Raw genomic sequence first — 13,850 nt, forward strand, 5'->3', positions numbered from 1 at the left:
AATCAAAGCACCTAAAACTGTAACATTGGAAACGTTAGACACCTATTATTAGCAAAAAAATTCTTTAGGCACTAATCGTATTTTGAGGTATAATTTAGGTACTAAAAGTGTATTAAACCTAATATTAAATATGATTTTGAAAAAATTAATAGTTGGATGACCAAATAAAAACAAAGTCATAGATGGATCATGGATGGCAAAAATAAGTAATTTACCCTTGAATGAATAAACTATAAACTATAAATATTAAAGAACATTAACGAAGTAGAAGGAAACCGAAGCGGAGGTGGCCGTTGCCTCGTTGGTGCTCGACCTTCGATCGAAAATTTTCCGATCTCACCCAAAAGAAACCACCTCAAATTCTAGAAAGAAAAAAGATAATTCGTTTTGTGTTGGAAATGATAAAGGATTCGAACGTGCCCAAGGCAATGATATTCCCATCGTTGTTCGTCATATTATTACTGTGCGCTTTGAGTAGTGCTCCTGTGTGTGACGCCATTTGGTTGAATCTTCCCAAAACCGGTACTAACTACGTCTCCGAGGAAATCCACAACAATGTCGTTGTTTTGGCAGACTATGTAGTGGTTTCCATGGGAGAAGGTCAATCTGCTCCCATTGCCGTCAAGGTTTAATACCGCTTTCGCCTTTACTTTTTCCTTCCTTATTTCCCCCTTTTGATCTGGTTAAGAAATGTTTATTAGGGTTTGTTACTTTCTTTTCAGTTTTGATTAGTAGATAATTTAGACAAACTGAAACTAACTTTAAACTTCCATGTAATTTTCGATCGAAATTACTTATGCATATGCTTGAATTTTTGTTCTTGTTTCGGAATCAGATTTCATTGTTGCTTATGCTTGAAATTGCTTACTTTCGATAAAAATGTAGAATTATGGGAAAACAGAGATATAGCATTACATTGCTGAGGAGACCAAAACAGATTAACAACAGAAAAATACAATGAAAATATTTAAATTACATGAAAATTTAAAATTTTTCATTCATCGTCCCTGATTACATTATTCAATTGTAAGATCCGATGATCATGGACGAAAGTCGGATTTCATATTAGGGGTGAATTTATATAATTTTAAAAGGGTTGAAAACAAATTTTCAAGAGAAAATATTTATAGTATACAAGAATTTGAAATTTTTAGAACCTGTTGGTCCATCCCTGCCCATTATGAGGCCTTGTCCGGCATTAAGGTGAATTTGAAACTCAATGTTTGTAACTGTGTAGGTGACATCTCCGTTTGGAAACAATCTTCATCACAGGGAGAATGTGATGAAGATTGTGACTTACGGGCGATTTGCGTTCACAACAGAGGAGTCCGGCAATTACCTAGCATGTTTCTGGTCCGATAACGGTACTGCCGGAAGTGGTAAAGTTGTTATCAATATTGACTGGAAAACTGGAATTGCAACTAAAGACTGGGAGGCAGTTGCCAGAAAAGAAAAACTTCAGGTGGGAACTTCCTTTTCTAAATTTCCATCATTCACCTTTATTTGTGAACCATGGCCATGGCTGGTCCTGCTCCCATCAGTGCATATAAAATTATTGTTCAAAATATTTTTTTTGAGATGCTCAAACTTGTGTGGTGGTGTTTCATTGTCAAGCCTCTGTTTTTGTGAGCAACAAATTCTATAGAAAAGGAAATGAGATAGTTTAGGTTCTAAGTTTACAAATTTTATTGGGTAAAATACGCATTTAATACTTTAACTATCAATTTTGGTCTGTTTTAGTATCTAAACTTTTAATTTTTTCAAAATTATACCTAAAAGTTAGTTTTTACTTCATTTTAGTGCCCTTTAAAAACACAACGTTAAGTTTTGAATTTTTTTTAAATTAGGTATTAAAACGGATCAAAACTGATAGTTTATGTACTAAACGTGTTAAGTTTTTAATGGCAAGGTATTAAAATAAACAAAAACTAAAAATTAAGTATAATTTTTAAAAAATTGAAAGTTTATATACTAAAACGTATTAAAACTGATAAACTAGGTACTTAACATGTAATTTACCTAATTTTATTATTGGTTTGGCAAATGATATGAACCGGAATTCTTGAATCTTGATGAGTATAAACATATTTACGTAGAGATGAAACTTCTCTCATGCTTGTTTTCAAATTCTTATTTTTTCTTATTCTCTTTTTTTTATAAGGTATACAGATGGTCTCTCGATTGCGGTGTAATATTTTGTTGAGTCCACTGACTATTAAAATATATAAAACGGTCACTTAATTATAAGATGTTGATTTCTTGAGTCCTTTAACTATTAAAAGTTACAAAATGGTCATCCAACTATTCATATGTTCCAAACTCATTCTTTTCCATTAAAAAATTAATAGTTATCTGAACTGGATGTTAACATGCTGATTGAGATATGATAAAATTATTAAAGCTACTGACACCTCCATTGCTTACAAGCATTGGCTCGACAACATAATGTTTCAAGCACTGCTTTATGATATAATGCAAAGGAATAGTTGATCCATAAACTACAAATCAAACAGTTATGAGATAAGATTTTATCATATCTGTCAACAAGTTAACGCCAAACTCAGTCAACTGCCAATTTTTAACGGAAAATTATGAGTTTGGAACATATAGTCGAGTGATCATTTTATAACTTTCAATAGTTTTGAAACTTAACAAAGTAACGTCTTATAATTAAGGGATCGTTTTATAATTTTTAGTAGTTAAAAGAGTTAACAAAACCGCATCTTATAATCGGGACCATTTGTGCATGTTACAATAGTGTTTTTTCTGTAGACGTATGTGTGTGTTTCATCGTTGGCTATTTACATAAAAGGGGGTTGAGCTGGAGCTGACGAAACTGGAAGGAGCGGTGGAGGCAATTCATGAGAATTTACTGTATCTGAAAAGCAGGTATTTGGTAATGTTACTGTTGAGACTGTGCAGTTTAAAGCATCCTTAGTTGATCAGATATAATCCTTAATGGATAACAGAGAAGCAGAAATGGTGAGTACGAGTGAGACCACAAACGCTAAAGTCGCGTGGTTTAGTTTCATGTCTCTGGGTATCTGCATCCTTGTTTCAAGCCTGCAAGTCTGGTACTTGAAGAGTTTCTTCCAAAACAAGAAGCTTATATAAAGATTGTTGATTGGCAGATGAGGGAATTCAGTAAATTCTTTTCTCCTTAATTCCCTTTTCCTGTATGTTGCAAAACAAAAAATTTGATTTAATGCTGTGTTCTCACATTATAACATATATAAGAATCATACTTTATTTGACACTCACCCGAAATCCGAGTAACATAGCTTAGATGAACAACTACTTCATGCCTAACAAGGATTTTATTTTTGTCAATTTGAACTAAAGTACTCCTATATTCAGAATCTAATTAGTCTTGGGGAATGGAAATTTGGCACATCAAGTGTTTCACCAGTCGGGTATTGCCCATCTCAAAAGATTTTCTCAAGCTAACCATGAATGTTTGGAGGAGTTGATTCATTATCGGATTTGGAAATATTTTTCAATGTGGACACATATTAATACTAGAAAAATTTCGTATGAGTAAATATAAATAAAATTTCAAGGTGCACACCATTAGTAAAATGAACAATAAAGTTGAACAACCAGGCAAGGGCTTTCTTTTGAGCAATGGACCCCTTTCGAGGAACCTCAGTTCTGAATAGAAGAACATAAGGTATTCTCTTGGAAATGAAGTTGATATGACAATGAATGTCATCAATAAACCTCAAATTTTCACTAAGCATTCTTCAGTCGAATGATGGTATTAATATATGGGTTGTAAATATGATCTAATGATCATCCACTTTCATTTTCTTTTCCAGATTTTACACATGTGAAAACTGCATGCTGTGGTAACGGCACATTGAATGCACAAGGCTTTTGTACTCTCACAGCTAATCTGCTTTTACCAGAACAATAAGAGAATGATTTACTTGTATGCTCAAGCATTGTTCTAATCTCGTTTACCAAAAAATATTGATTCTGATCCGGAAAATATGAATGTTCAGTTGACAATCAAATCTTATAATCAGGAATTTCTAACTTGAATGCATAGATACAGGGACAAACGCAAGATGTTATATTAGGGCTTCAAAAAATTTAGGTTGACAAGTTTATAAAATTTTAGGGGTAAAAACATATTATTAATATATAATACAAAGAAAATATCTAAAATATATGATACTTTGAAATTTTCAGGAGGACATCTGCCTCCATCCGCTCCCCTCGATCCATTCCTGCTAGATATAAGAAGCATGTTCTAACAAACAAAAGATGTAAGAAATATAATAGATTCTGCATTGCTACATAGCATAAACACTACTTGAGAAAATTTGCTCATGCTGGCATATAGTTGATATAGATTTGCATGGTGAATAGGTGAGAAGAGATCAAATCTGGTTGGATGGTTATCTATTTTGCATGAGCAAATCCAGTTTTGTTCTGAGGAAAAAATAAAAATCGAAAACTTATACAACTTATCTAGGTATCATCCCATCCCCTGGTTCCAGCACTTGATAACTCATATTGTCTCAACAAATCTTTTTCACCTATGGAACCAAACCCATTTAGGAGTTGATCTTTCTCCCTTTGCATCTCTAACCAATACTCTGAGTCCTCAAACAACCTTAGTATCTGTCCAAACAAACCAACGAACATGATCCTCATTAATTGATCATGGAAGAACTCAAAGCACACTACATGGTGCTGTAGAAGTGACGAAAAGCGAGTTATTTAAATGACGAAAGAAGGAAGATTACGGTTTTCATTGTCGGCCTTTGAGAAGACGAATGCATAAGGCAGAGGCGTGCTATAAACATCATTACTTCCATCTCTTCTTTCTTGTAATCTTTGTCCAAGCAAGGATCAACTAAGCGCTCGCATAGGCCAAACCGGAATAAAGATCTTGCCTGCAAGATAGTTGAACCGAAAAGAAAAAAAAAACTTAAAGCTTTGGGATATAAAAACTTGATTGGGTTTAACATTGTCAATATAATTACCCAAAGCACTAAGCTTTCAAGGTTTTTGTGAGTGCTTTGAATAGCTTCTTTCCCTGTAATAAGTTCCAGCAGCACAACCCCATAGGAATAAACATCAATCTTTTCATCAATCTTTCCACACACCATGTACTCCGGTGCCAAGTATCCGAATGTCCTAACTATGTCGACTGGCTTTGTGTTTGCTTGGACTTGATAAGAATGGTTATGCACTACTGCTGCTCTGAAACCCGAGAGCTGCGAAAGAAATCCGGCACAATTAGAAAGTGCAGAAAGTTATGTTGCTACGTTATGAGCCTAAGTTGAATTAGTAAGCATCAAAGACATTTGAACATTGGTGCAGCACTTACTTGAGGTTGGCAATTATCAGAGAGAAGTATTTTAGATGGTTTCACATTTCTGTGAATGATGGGAGGTTCACAACAATGGTGAAGGTATTCGAGAGCCTTGGCGACACCGATTGCGATAGTCATCCTCTCGGCCCACTTGAGTTGTTGTAAACATTGTTTCAAGCTTCCATTGAGAAGGTTATAAACTATTGCATGCAATTCTTTGCTATCACAGTATCCAATCATCTCAACTATGTTCTCATGCTCTATGCCGGATAGTGTGTCCACTTCTCGAAGAAGATCCTTTGTGGACCAAGTCATGGTTTTGAGGACTTTCACAGCTGCAGCTTGACCATCCTCGAGGTTAGCTCGATATACCGTAGCATTTCCTCCCTTTCCAATCACCATACTGGGGCTGAAATTATCGGTGGCAATGCTGAGCTCTTCCAGTCTAAACCGCCTGCAGGGTTGCACTGTTTCTTGGAATGCCATCCTGTGAAACCTCCTCGTTGCAGTCACATTCTTCGGATTCCGCTGGCCTCCACCACCAGTTTGCCATGTCGACGATGATGATGCAGAAGAAGATGGCATAGTGAATGACTTCTTAAACTGATGTTCAGGAAACGTCTTCTTGAGAACGTAATGCCCATCACTGTCAAATTGACACATTGATGGTGATGTCGATGACGATGGTGTTGTCAAGGACTTTTTTAGCAGACGAGAGCTCGTCGATTGATCAACTACAGAGTTTATCTGGGAAGATGATAAACAAGATTCAATAGGTACACCTGTAGAACCTTGCTGGGATGTTCGCTGCCTTTGGATTAGGATTCTTCCAGCATCATCCATCACCAGAAGAGTGCATGTGGGAGGCAAACTTTTCAGACAAGCGCTTACAGACGAATCATTCGGCCTACAGAAAACACAATCATCAAAATATCAGACACATAATTACATAAACCTTAAACATTAATCACATTTATCAGCTTCATTTATCATTACCCTGGAATGTTGCACCCAATTGCTAGGATTGCAGCATAATTTTCCCGAACTTGATGAGATAAAACCGATATATACGAGTTCCCAGTACAAATTTTAACAAGAAAATCGACCTGAATTGTGAAAAACATGCCGCATAAGCAAATCATCAATCAGATATAAATCAATCCCAGTTTTCTAATCCATTTCTCTTGATTCATACCTGTTTGGATTTGCAGATATCTTCATGGATGTGGAAAGTGTTGGGATCAAAAGCATCATTCATTTCCTGGACATGAATTGCTAACACATTGTCCCCAGATTTGACAAGCAGGATGAGTAACTGGAGCAGCATTTCTCTGCTGCAATTATCGGATTTTAGACCAACAATTATCGTTTTGTTCTTCACCGTCCTGCAGCTCAGGTATGACATGATTCTGCAATTGATCTTTGCATTTCCACCCATCACTGGATATATAACTAATAATCTTCAGGCACCATTCCATTTCATAAGGAGGGATTTCTGGGGTTTTTTTTGTTGTTGTTGCGGATTTTAGGGTTTGGGAATTTCTTCCTTCATTGTCGTCGGACGCAGCTTTAAATGTTTTTGTTGGCGGTGGTTTGTGCTTTGCTTATCGTCACAATTAGCTAAGCAGTTACTTCTGTTAGGTAAAGTTGTTAGAATATACCCCCTTATTTCATTGGCTAAACTTCAACTATCACTTTTGTTCCATTTGGTTATTCAACTATTACTTTTTTAATATTATACCTAATGTTTCATTTTAGTTTCCTTTTGGTCACCTTCCATTAAAAAATTAACAGATCTGTTGAAGTGATTTTTTTTAATTTTTTCCAGTGATGACATGTCATTACCTTATGGTGTGACACGTCAACATCACCGTTAAGTTTTTAACGACGATACTAAAATGAAACCTAAACCAAACACTGGGTAAGATTTTGAAAAAAAAAAATAAAGTTTGGATACCAAAATGAAAAAAGTGAGAGTTTAGATACTAAATATTGAATTTTCCCTTTACTTTGAGTGAATTATACCATAGAGTAATCTACCCAACTATCATTTTTGTTCCATTTTGTTCACCTAACTATATTTTGTTTCAAAATTATGCATAATGTTATATTTTGATTTCATTTTGCTCACTCACCATTAAAAAAGTAAGGATGATGTTGACATGTTATCTTAAGGTATAGACGGAGTCAAGATGCCAACTTAAGGGAGCAAATCATAATTAACCATAAAAATGAGGGACAAAATATAATTAATCATAGACAATAAAGGGGAAATTTAAAATAAACTAAAATTTGAAGGACTAATTTAATATTTACCTATGTATATTTTTAAATTATAAAAAATAAGGGAGTAGCCCCTAGATATGCTTCGTCCCTATAATGTAACATCATCATTGATTTTTTTATAAAAAAATATTAAGTCAACAGTTCTACTAACTTTTTAATGATGGGTAGCCAAAATCGTAACGTTGTACTGATTTTGAAAACAATAATAATTGAGTGATCAAAATGGAATAAAAATAAAATTGAGTATTAAACGTGTAGTTTACTCATCATTATATTCTCACTATTTTTTCTTTAAAATAATAATTTATATATTTTTATTTGAACATAATGTATATAATGGAAGGGATAATATTACCGTAAGCCAATAATTAAATTAGTACAACGAATGATTAATATTTAGATATTTATAAAAATCAAATACTAAAAGACAACCACCAAATATTCCAAACGTGTAAGTTTTATTCGCCTAGGAATCTAATTCCAATGCCCGATCCGATGCTTATCTGTTGGCCTAATCGTCTTCTTTCTTCCTATGTGTTTTTGACCAACCCGAAAAGTAAGAATGAGATTAGGGCTTAAATTTGCCTCAAAAACAAACACTCCCTCTTCACTGCCCACTTTTCCTTCTTCCGTTCCCTTCTCTCGACCCTTCCCTTCGGTTTCCAAAAATTTCACTTTCCCAGGTTCCTTCCTTGTTGCTCTTTATCTACTTTTTTTTTACTGAAAATATGCGATTTCTCTTTTTTTTCTATTTATTCGTTTCTGGATTTGGGTTTGTTGAAATTCGTCTGTGTTCACTCTCTGCAGGGAAAAATAAGCTATCTTTGAGGCAACAAAGGGTCGGATATAAGACTGAGACGCAGTTAAGTGATATATAATGGAGTCAGGGAGAGAAATTCAAGAACATAACAGGAATCTTTATCCAGCAATAGAGCCTTATGGCACAGGTTTTCTCAAGGTTTCTGATGTTCACACAATTTACTGGGAGCAATCAGGAAACCCAGATGGCTATGTGAGTATCCATTGATTGTATCCATCAATTAGGAATTCTAATGGGATGTTTTTTTTACCTTAGTTTTTGTGTACCATTATTTTCATATTTTGCAGCCAGTTGTGTTTCTTCATGGTGGACCTGGTGGAGGAACATCCCCAAGTAACCGAAGGTTCTTTGATCCTGAATTTTATAGGATCGTTTTATTTGATCAGGTGGCTTTTTGTTCCTTCATGTTAAACTCATAAAAAAGTTTCTTATTTTAACCTCTAATTCTCTAATTATAAGATATACATGGTGTGCTGCAGCGTGGTGCAGGAAAGAGTACTCCCCATGCTTGCTTGGAAGAGAATACTACATGGGATCTAATTGATGACATTGAAAAGCTGAGAGAACACTTGCAAATTCAAGAATGGCAGGTACTGATATCTGGGATTTAAATAGTGGTCTGCTATCAAAGTAGCGGCCACTATATAGCAGTGACTTATGTCCGCAATCACAATAAAAGCAACTGAGAATGCTGTCACAGCCGAAATTTAAATCCCTGACTAATATACTAGTTTTTGATTGCTTAACCAATATGAGGTTTGGTTGGCAGTTGTAGGCCAGTTAAATGTACTGTTTTTCATTGCTTTCTGCTTATTTAGGTCTTTGGCGGCTCATGGGGAAGCACACTTGCCCTTGCTTACAGTGAATCACATCCCGAGAAGGTGCGAAATTTTGTTGACTAAAACTCTTGATACATACAATCAGGTCACCTGAAGTTCCACTAATTACTTCCTTGCTTGAATTGATTGTCTCCCGCCTTTATTTTAAGGTTACTGGGATGGTCCTTAGAGGGATATTCCTTTTGCGGAAGAAGGAGATTGATTGGTTCTACGAAGGTGCTGCTGCTGCTATTTACCCTGATGGTATGTTCCATACGTATTATTTGCTGGTCTATTTGTTAAGGATAGTCGTTCTAATGTTGTAAGATAAGTTGTTAATATTTCCATGATATTTTAATTTCAAAATCCATGGAAAGCTGTTTGGTTTGGAACATTTTAATGAATTTTGAACTAATTAGGAACTACTGATTGAACTCATCTTTTATGTGCATTGTTTTGACACTATTTCTTTTATGTTTCTCTTTCGGATGCTGATTAAATATGCAAAATTAATCGCTGAATAGTTATTCATTTGTTCAAAATATGTAGCTTGGGAACCGTTTAGGGATCATATTCCGGAGAACGAGAGAGAGAGTTTTGTCACTGCTTACCACAAGAGACTGCATTCTGATGATTTGGAAATACAAGTAAGAGGAGTCATCTTGTTTCGGATACATTGCTTTCCTTCATGTAGCCTTTTTTTTTTTTTTATTAAAGCTACAAATTGTTAGTGCAGTGTTTTTTATGTGAAAAATTACTAATTATTTTCTTCGTTAACTCTTGGGTTAACTTCTTAGTATGCAGCTGCTAGAGCATGGACCAAATGGGAAATGATGACTGCCCATCTTCTACCAAATGAAGAAAACATTAAGAGAGGGGATGATGATCAATTTTCACTGGTAAGTCGTATACCCTAGAAGACCTACAGTTTGGCATAGAGCTGGAAATCATGGAATACACTAAACAAGATTGTATAGTTTTAATGAAAATTTGATGCATGTCTCTTCGTTGTTGTGTTTAGGCTTTCGCAAGGATTGAGAACCATTACTTTGTGAATCAAGGATTTTTTCCTTCGGATTCGTTCTTGTTGGACAATGTTGACAAAATAAGGCATATTAACACTACAATTGTACAGGTATGTAACTTTTAATATCCAAGCATTCCAGACAAGTAGACGATCCTTCTGCTTGTTCAGAAGATGCTTTTTAACTCAAAGTGCTACAAACCGATGAATTTCAAGTTTTCAGCCCTGTTTACTTTGATACTCTTCTTGAGGTTCTGTTTGCTTCACTTAGTCGGTTTGATACTTGGAAGCAGTGGACTCCAACTGCTTCATGGTAGTACCAAAAGAAGCCCGATGTCCTCTTACGCTTAAATTTTTCCAGTGTGCGACATTTGACCTGAATTAAGACCAACTTGTCTGATATCCCTTGAACCATTTGAACAGGGAAGATATGATGTTTGCTGTCCCATGATGTCAGCCTGGGATCTCCACAGAGCATTTCCGGAGGCAGATTTAAAGGTAAGAACTAAAGTGTCTCTTGAAGATGATGTTTTACATTTGGATTGCCGGAATAAATCAAAGCCTTTTGTTGAAGGATATAATCTCATTGATATTTGACGCTTTCAGAATTTGTTGCAAGTCTGCATTTGCATGCAATTACACTACCTTAGAGACTTTTTTGTGTTTTACAGCGCTTGTTGATAAGGTAATGTACAAAAATACTGTATTGGTGTGGTCACAGGTTGTACCAGATGCTGGACATTCAGCCAATGAACCAGGAATAGCTGCTGAACTTGTGGCTGCAAACGAAAAGCTGAAAAACCTTGCCAAGAACAAACCTTGAAATATGAAAAGCTAGGAGTCAACAACGCATGCCATGCAGTCGTGGTTTGTCTCGTAAACACAAGCAGTTTGAGAATCAATTGAAGAGCATTTAGTTTAAATTAAAACTGATGAATTCATGTCCTTCATCTGTGTGGGTGCATCCTTTTCTTTGGAATACAGTGTTTAAGAAATGTAGGACACGAGAAATAATCAAACCTGGAAATAAAAGAAAACAATATTACATTCTCACTGAAATTGTATCAAAGGATTTCATCATCTTTGTTTTCTGTTGTATGCAACATATACTCTTAAACATTCTACGTTCAGATGAAGTAAAATATGGGGTTATATCAGCGGAACGATCAGACATCTTTAATTCAGGGAAAGGTTCTTTTTCTTATGGAATACATTGTTCACGTGCTGTGGTGGCAATCATATCACGCTGTGAGGATAATCAAGTCGTGTCACCGGCCACTGAAAGAAACATTTATAAATCTTAGTAGTGGAAAACAAGTGCATATCAGTCGGTGAAACCAAACTGGCCATTGTAGAAGTAACTAGCGAAGTTGAACGGTTCCATGTTTTTAGGATCCAACTTCGTACATCTCCAACTCATGGGAATGATGTTCTTCTCCTCTTAGAGAACTCAGATTTGAGCAGCTCTTCGTTCCATCTTCAACATGAATTGTTAACAAGCTTTACTGCATTTAAGTTTTTTTTTCCTCTCACTTGAATCTTAAATTTCAAAGATATCCGCTAACCACACATTCGTTGTTAATCTTTCACTTGTTGTAGCCTTCAAAGTCCAAAGAAACTTTCAGAGTCCAAAATCCTCCGAACGACCGCAATACCTTAGTACGACTATTGACAATCTTACCTGGACTGCAGTACCTTAGTACGACTATTGACAATCTTACATGATCTATAATAGTTAAATTTATTAATTGACAATCATATCTAACACTATTTGTCATGCCATCTTATGGATAGCTAAATTATGAATTTCAATGAAGTAGCTAAATTACAAAAAAAAAAAAAACTGATAATATTACATCACTTTCTTAAATTATGAATTTCAATAAAGTAGCTAAATTATGAAGAAAACTGATACTATTACATCACTTTCTGTCAAAAGGTGAACATTCAAGTCATTATTCAATTAACTTATCGTCATAAAACAAAGCAATGATTTCAAATTTTTGAGTAAAGCTAAAAGAGTTTGTTGTACCTTCTCCGCAAATCACACCTTCGTTGTTAATCTTTGCTCGTTGTAGCCTTCGGAGTTTATAGATGTTTTTAAGATTCAAATATCTTCTAGACAGCTACAATCTTTTGATATGACATATAATGTTATCTTCTAGAGTTAAATATACGGCATTTTTACCCGAAAATACACTGACAGGTTTTAATTACTTGTTAGACATCATTTCAAAAAAATTTATCGATCTAGCACCCTTTGTAGAAAGACGCAGATCACCATCCGCGCCTTTCATTATTGGTTCTGAATTTTCGGTCTTTAAACTCTCCCCTCACCTATAAATAACGCCTCCTTCAACCATAAACATCACAACATCAATTCCTCCTATATTTGCTTCACCAGTTCGTTAGATCTTTTATTGTAAGTTGATTTTTTAATATATTATATTTATTTTATATATGATTATTTGAAAAAAAATATATTGTACTAATTCTTTTCTATTACTTTTTTACGGTTATAAAATTGGAAAGTGAGATCATACGTCGAGATATTTTTGTCGATACAGTAATAATATAAAATTATATTATTTAAATTATTGTTAATATTTTTAAATTTTTTATTAGGTTATATTTGAATTCATATACTATTTATTTAATTAGGCGTATTTCAGCTATTTTTTTTTTGCAGAAATAAGACTCCATCTTTCAAACTCTCAGAATGAAGCATATTTCAGCTATTGTTTACTATGATAGAGAAATTCGAGAATATGAAATCAACGTCGTGTTCGTATCAAATCATTCTGTCAAAAATACTCTTCAAGAGAAAAATAACTCTTGAGGAGCTCATAACGAAGATTTCAAAAAAGGTTCATGTTGGAAGTACTAGAAGACTGTCCTCACTTCATTACATATTTCCAACATCGGTGTTTCCGTTAACTTATATAACGTTCGAACTATCGAATGATGACGATGTTTTAATGATGGTTGATTCTCAAAACCATTATTCAAACGCCGATACGGAGATGTATGCAAAATTTATTGAAGTGTGTGTTGTTCGTGGTATGTCATTACGCTCCCACTATGGGCTGGCTCAACAAGCTGATTAAGTGGACATCCCAACTACAGTAATGAGTAATGATTTTAACGTCATAATGGGAAATTTGCATCATGGTGCCATCCCATCAAGTTCAATGGGGAGACATTCATCAGCAACTTCTTACGATCTGCACTGAGGTGGCTCCACAAACAATCCGTATGGAAACATCACATCCAGTTCAAGGGGAAGGCATTCATATGCCAATTTCTTTTACCTGAATATGGAGATGCCCTCAACGCAACAATCTGTGCAGTACCCATTTGACACGATGCCTTCAAGCTCCAAGGGGAGGCATTCAACTACGAGCTTTTTTTACCTTAATATCGAGATGCCTTCAAGTTCAAGGGGAAGACATGCAGATACCAGCTTGTTCGACCTAAATGTCGATAGCGTTGAAGAACCCTTATCTCCACCAGAAGAACCTCTTCACGAGCCAGGTGCTGATGGTACTGAGACTGGACTATTCGTTTACCCAGAAT

The 13,850-nt window shown here is 35.1% G+C and overlaps 2 protein-coding genes and 1 pseudogene across 2 annotated transcripts; 2 read left to right on the plus strand and 1 right to left on the minus strand.

Moving 5' to 3' along the window:
- The first annotated feature begins 319 nt into the window (after nucleotides 1-319).
- LOC120173949 (transmembrane emp24 domain-containing protein p24delta3-like) lies at nucleotides 320-3,114 on the plus strand. The gene is made up of 4 exons (XM_039180972.1): nucleotides 320-626; nucleotides 1,238-1,462; nucleotides 2,813-2,889; nucleotides 2,970-3,114. The coding sequence occupies exons 1-4, from the start codon at nucleotides 399-401 to the stop codon at nucleotides 3,112-3,114; spliced, it is 675 nt and encodes a 224-aa protein (XP_039036903.1). The 5' UTR covers nucleotides 320-398.
- Nucleotides 3,115-4,259: 1,145 nt separating this feature from the next.
- LOC120173914 (pto-interacting protein 1-like) lies at nucleotides 4,260-6,882 on the minus strand. The gene is made up of 6 exons (XM_039180950.1): nucleotides 6,522-6,882; nucleotides 6,323-6,432; nucleotides 5,342-6,233; nucleotides 4,995-5,228; nucleotides 4,755-4,904; nucleotides 4,260-4,629 (listed from the first exon to the last, which is right to left on the minus strand). Exons 1-6 carry the CDS (start codon nucleotides 6,762-6,764, stop codon nucleotides 4,477-4,479), a joined length of 1,782 nt encoding a protein of 593 aa, XP_039036881.1. The 5' UTR covers nucleotides 6,765-6,882; the 3' UTR covers nucleotides 4,260-4,476.
- A 1,248-nt stretch (nucleotides 6,883-8,130) lies between these two features.
- Nucleotides 8,131-11,327, plus strand: LOC120173915 (annotated as a pseudogene).
- Nucleotides 11,328-13,850: the final 2,523 nt, after the last annotated feature.

Source organism: Hibiscus syriacus, unplaced genomic scaffold (assembly GCF_006381635.1).
Source record: "Hibiscus syriacus cultivar Baekdansim isolate YM2019G1 unplaced genomic scaffold, ASM638163v2 tig00111993_pilon, whole genome shotgun sequence".
NCBI classification, from domain to species: domain Eukaryota; kingdom Viridiplantae; phylum Streptophyta; class Magnoliopsida; order Malvales; family Malvaceae; genus Hibiscus; species Hibiscus syriacus.

Excerpts from the sequence above, each read along its gene's own strand:
- LOC120173949 (XM_039180972.1), top strand. The coding sequence starts at position 399 with ATGATAAAGGATTCGAACGTGCCCAAGGCAATGATATTCCCATCGTTG. Across the intron at positions 627-1,237 it reads CTGCTCCCATTGCCGTCAAG|GTGACATCTCCGTTTGGAAA; the intron begins GTTTAATACCGC and ends GTAACTGTGTAG. Across the intron at positions 2,890-2,969 it reads TTACTGTATCTGAAAAGCAG|AGAAGCAGAAATGGTGAGTA; the intron begins GTATTTGGTAAT and ends AATGGATAACAG.
- LOC120173914 (XM_039180950.1), bottom strand. The coding sequence starts at position 6,764 with ATGGGTGGAAATGCAAAGATCAATTGCAGAATCATGTCATACCTGAGC. Across the intron at positions 6,433-6,521 it reads ATATCTGCAAATCCAAACAG|GTCGATTTTCTTGTTAAAAT; the intron begins GTATGAATCAAG and ends TTCACAATTCAG. Across the intron at positions 6,234-6,322 it reads ATTGGGTGCAACATTCCAGG|GCCGAATGATTCGTCTGTAA; the intron begins GTAATGATAAAT and ends TGTTTTCTGTAG.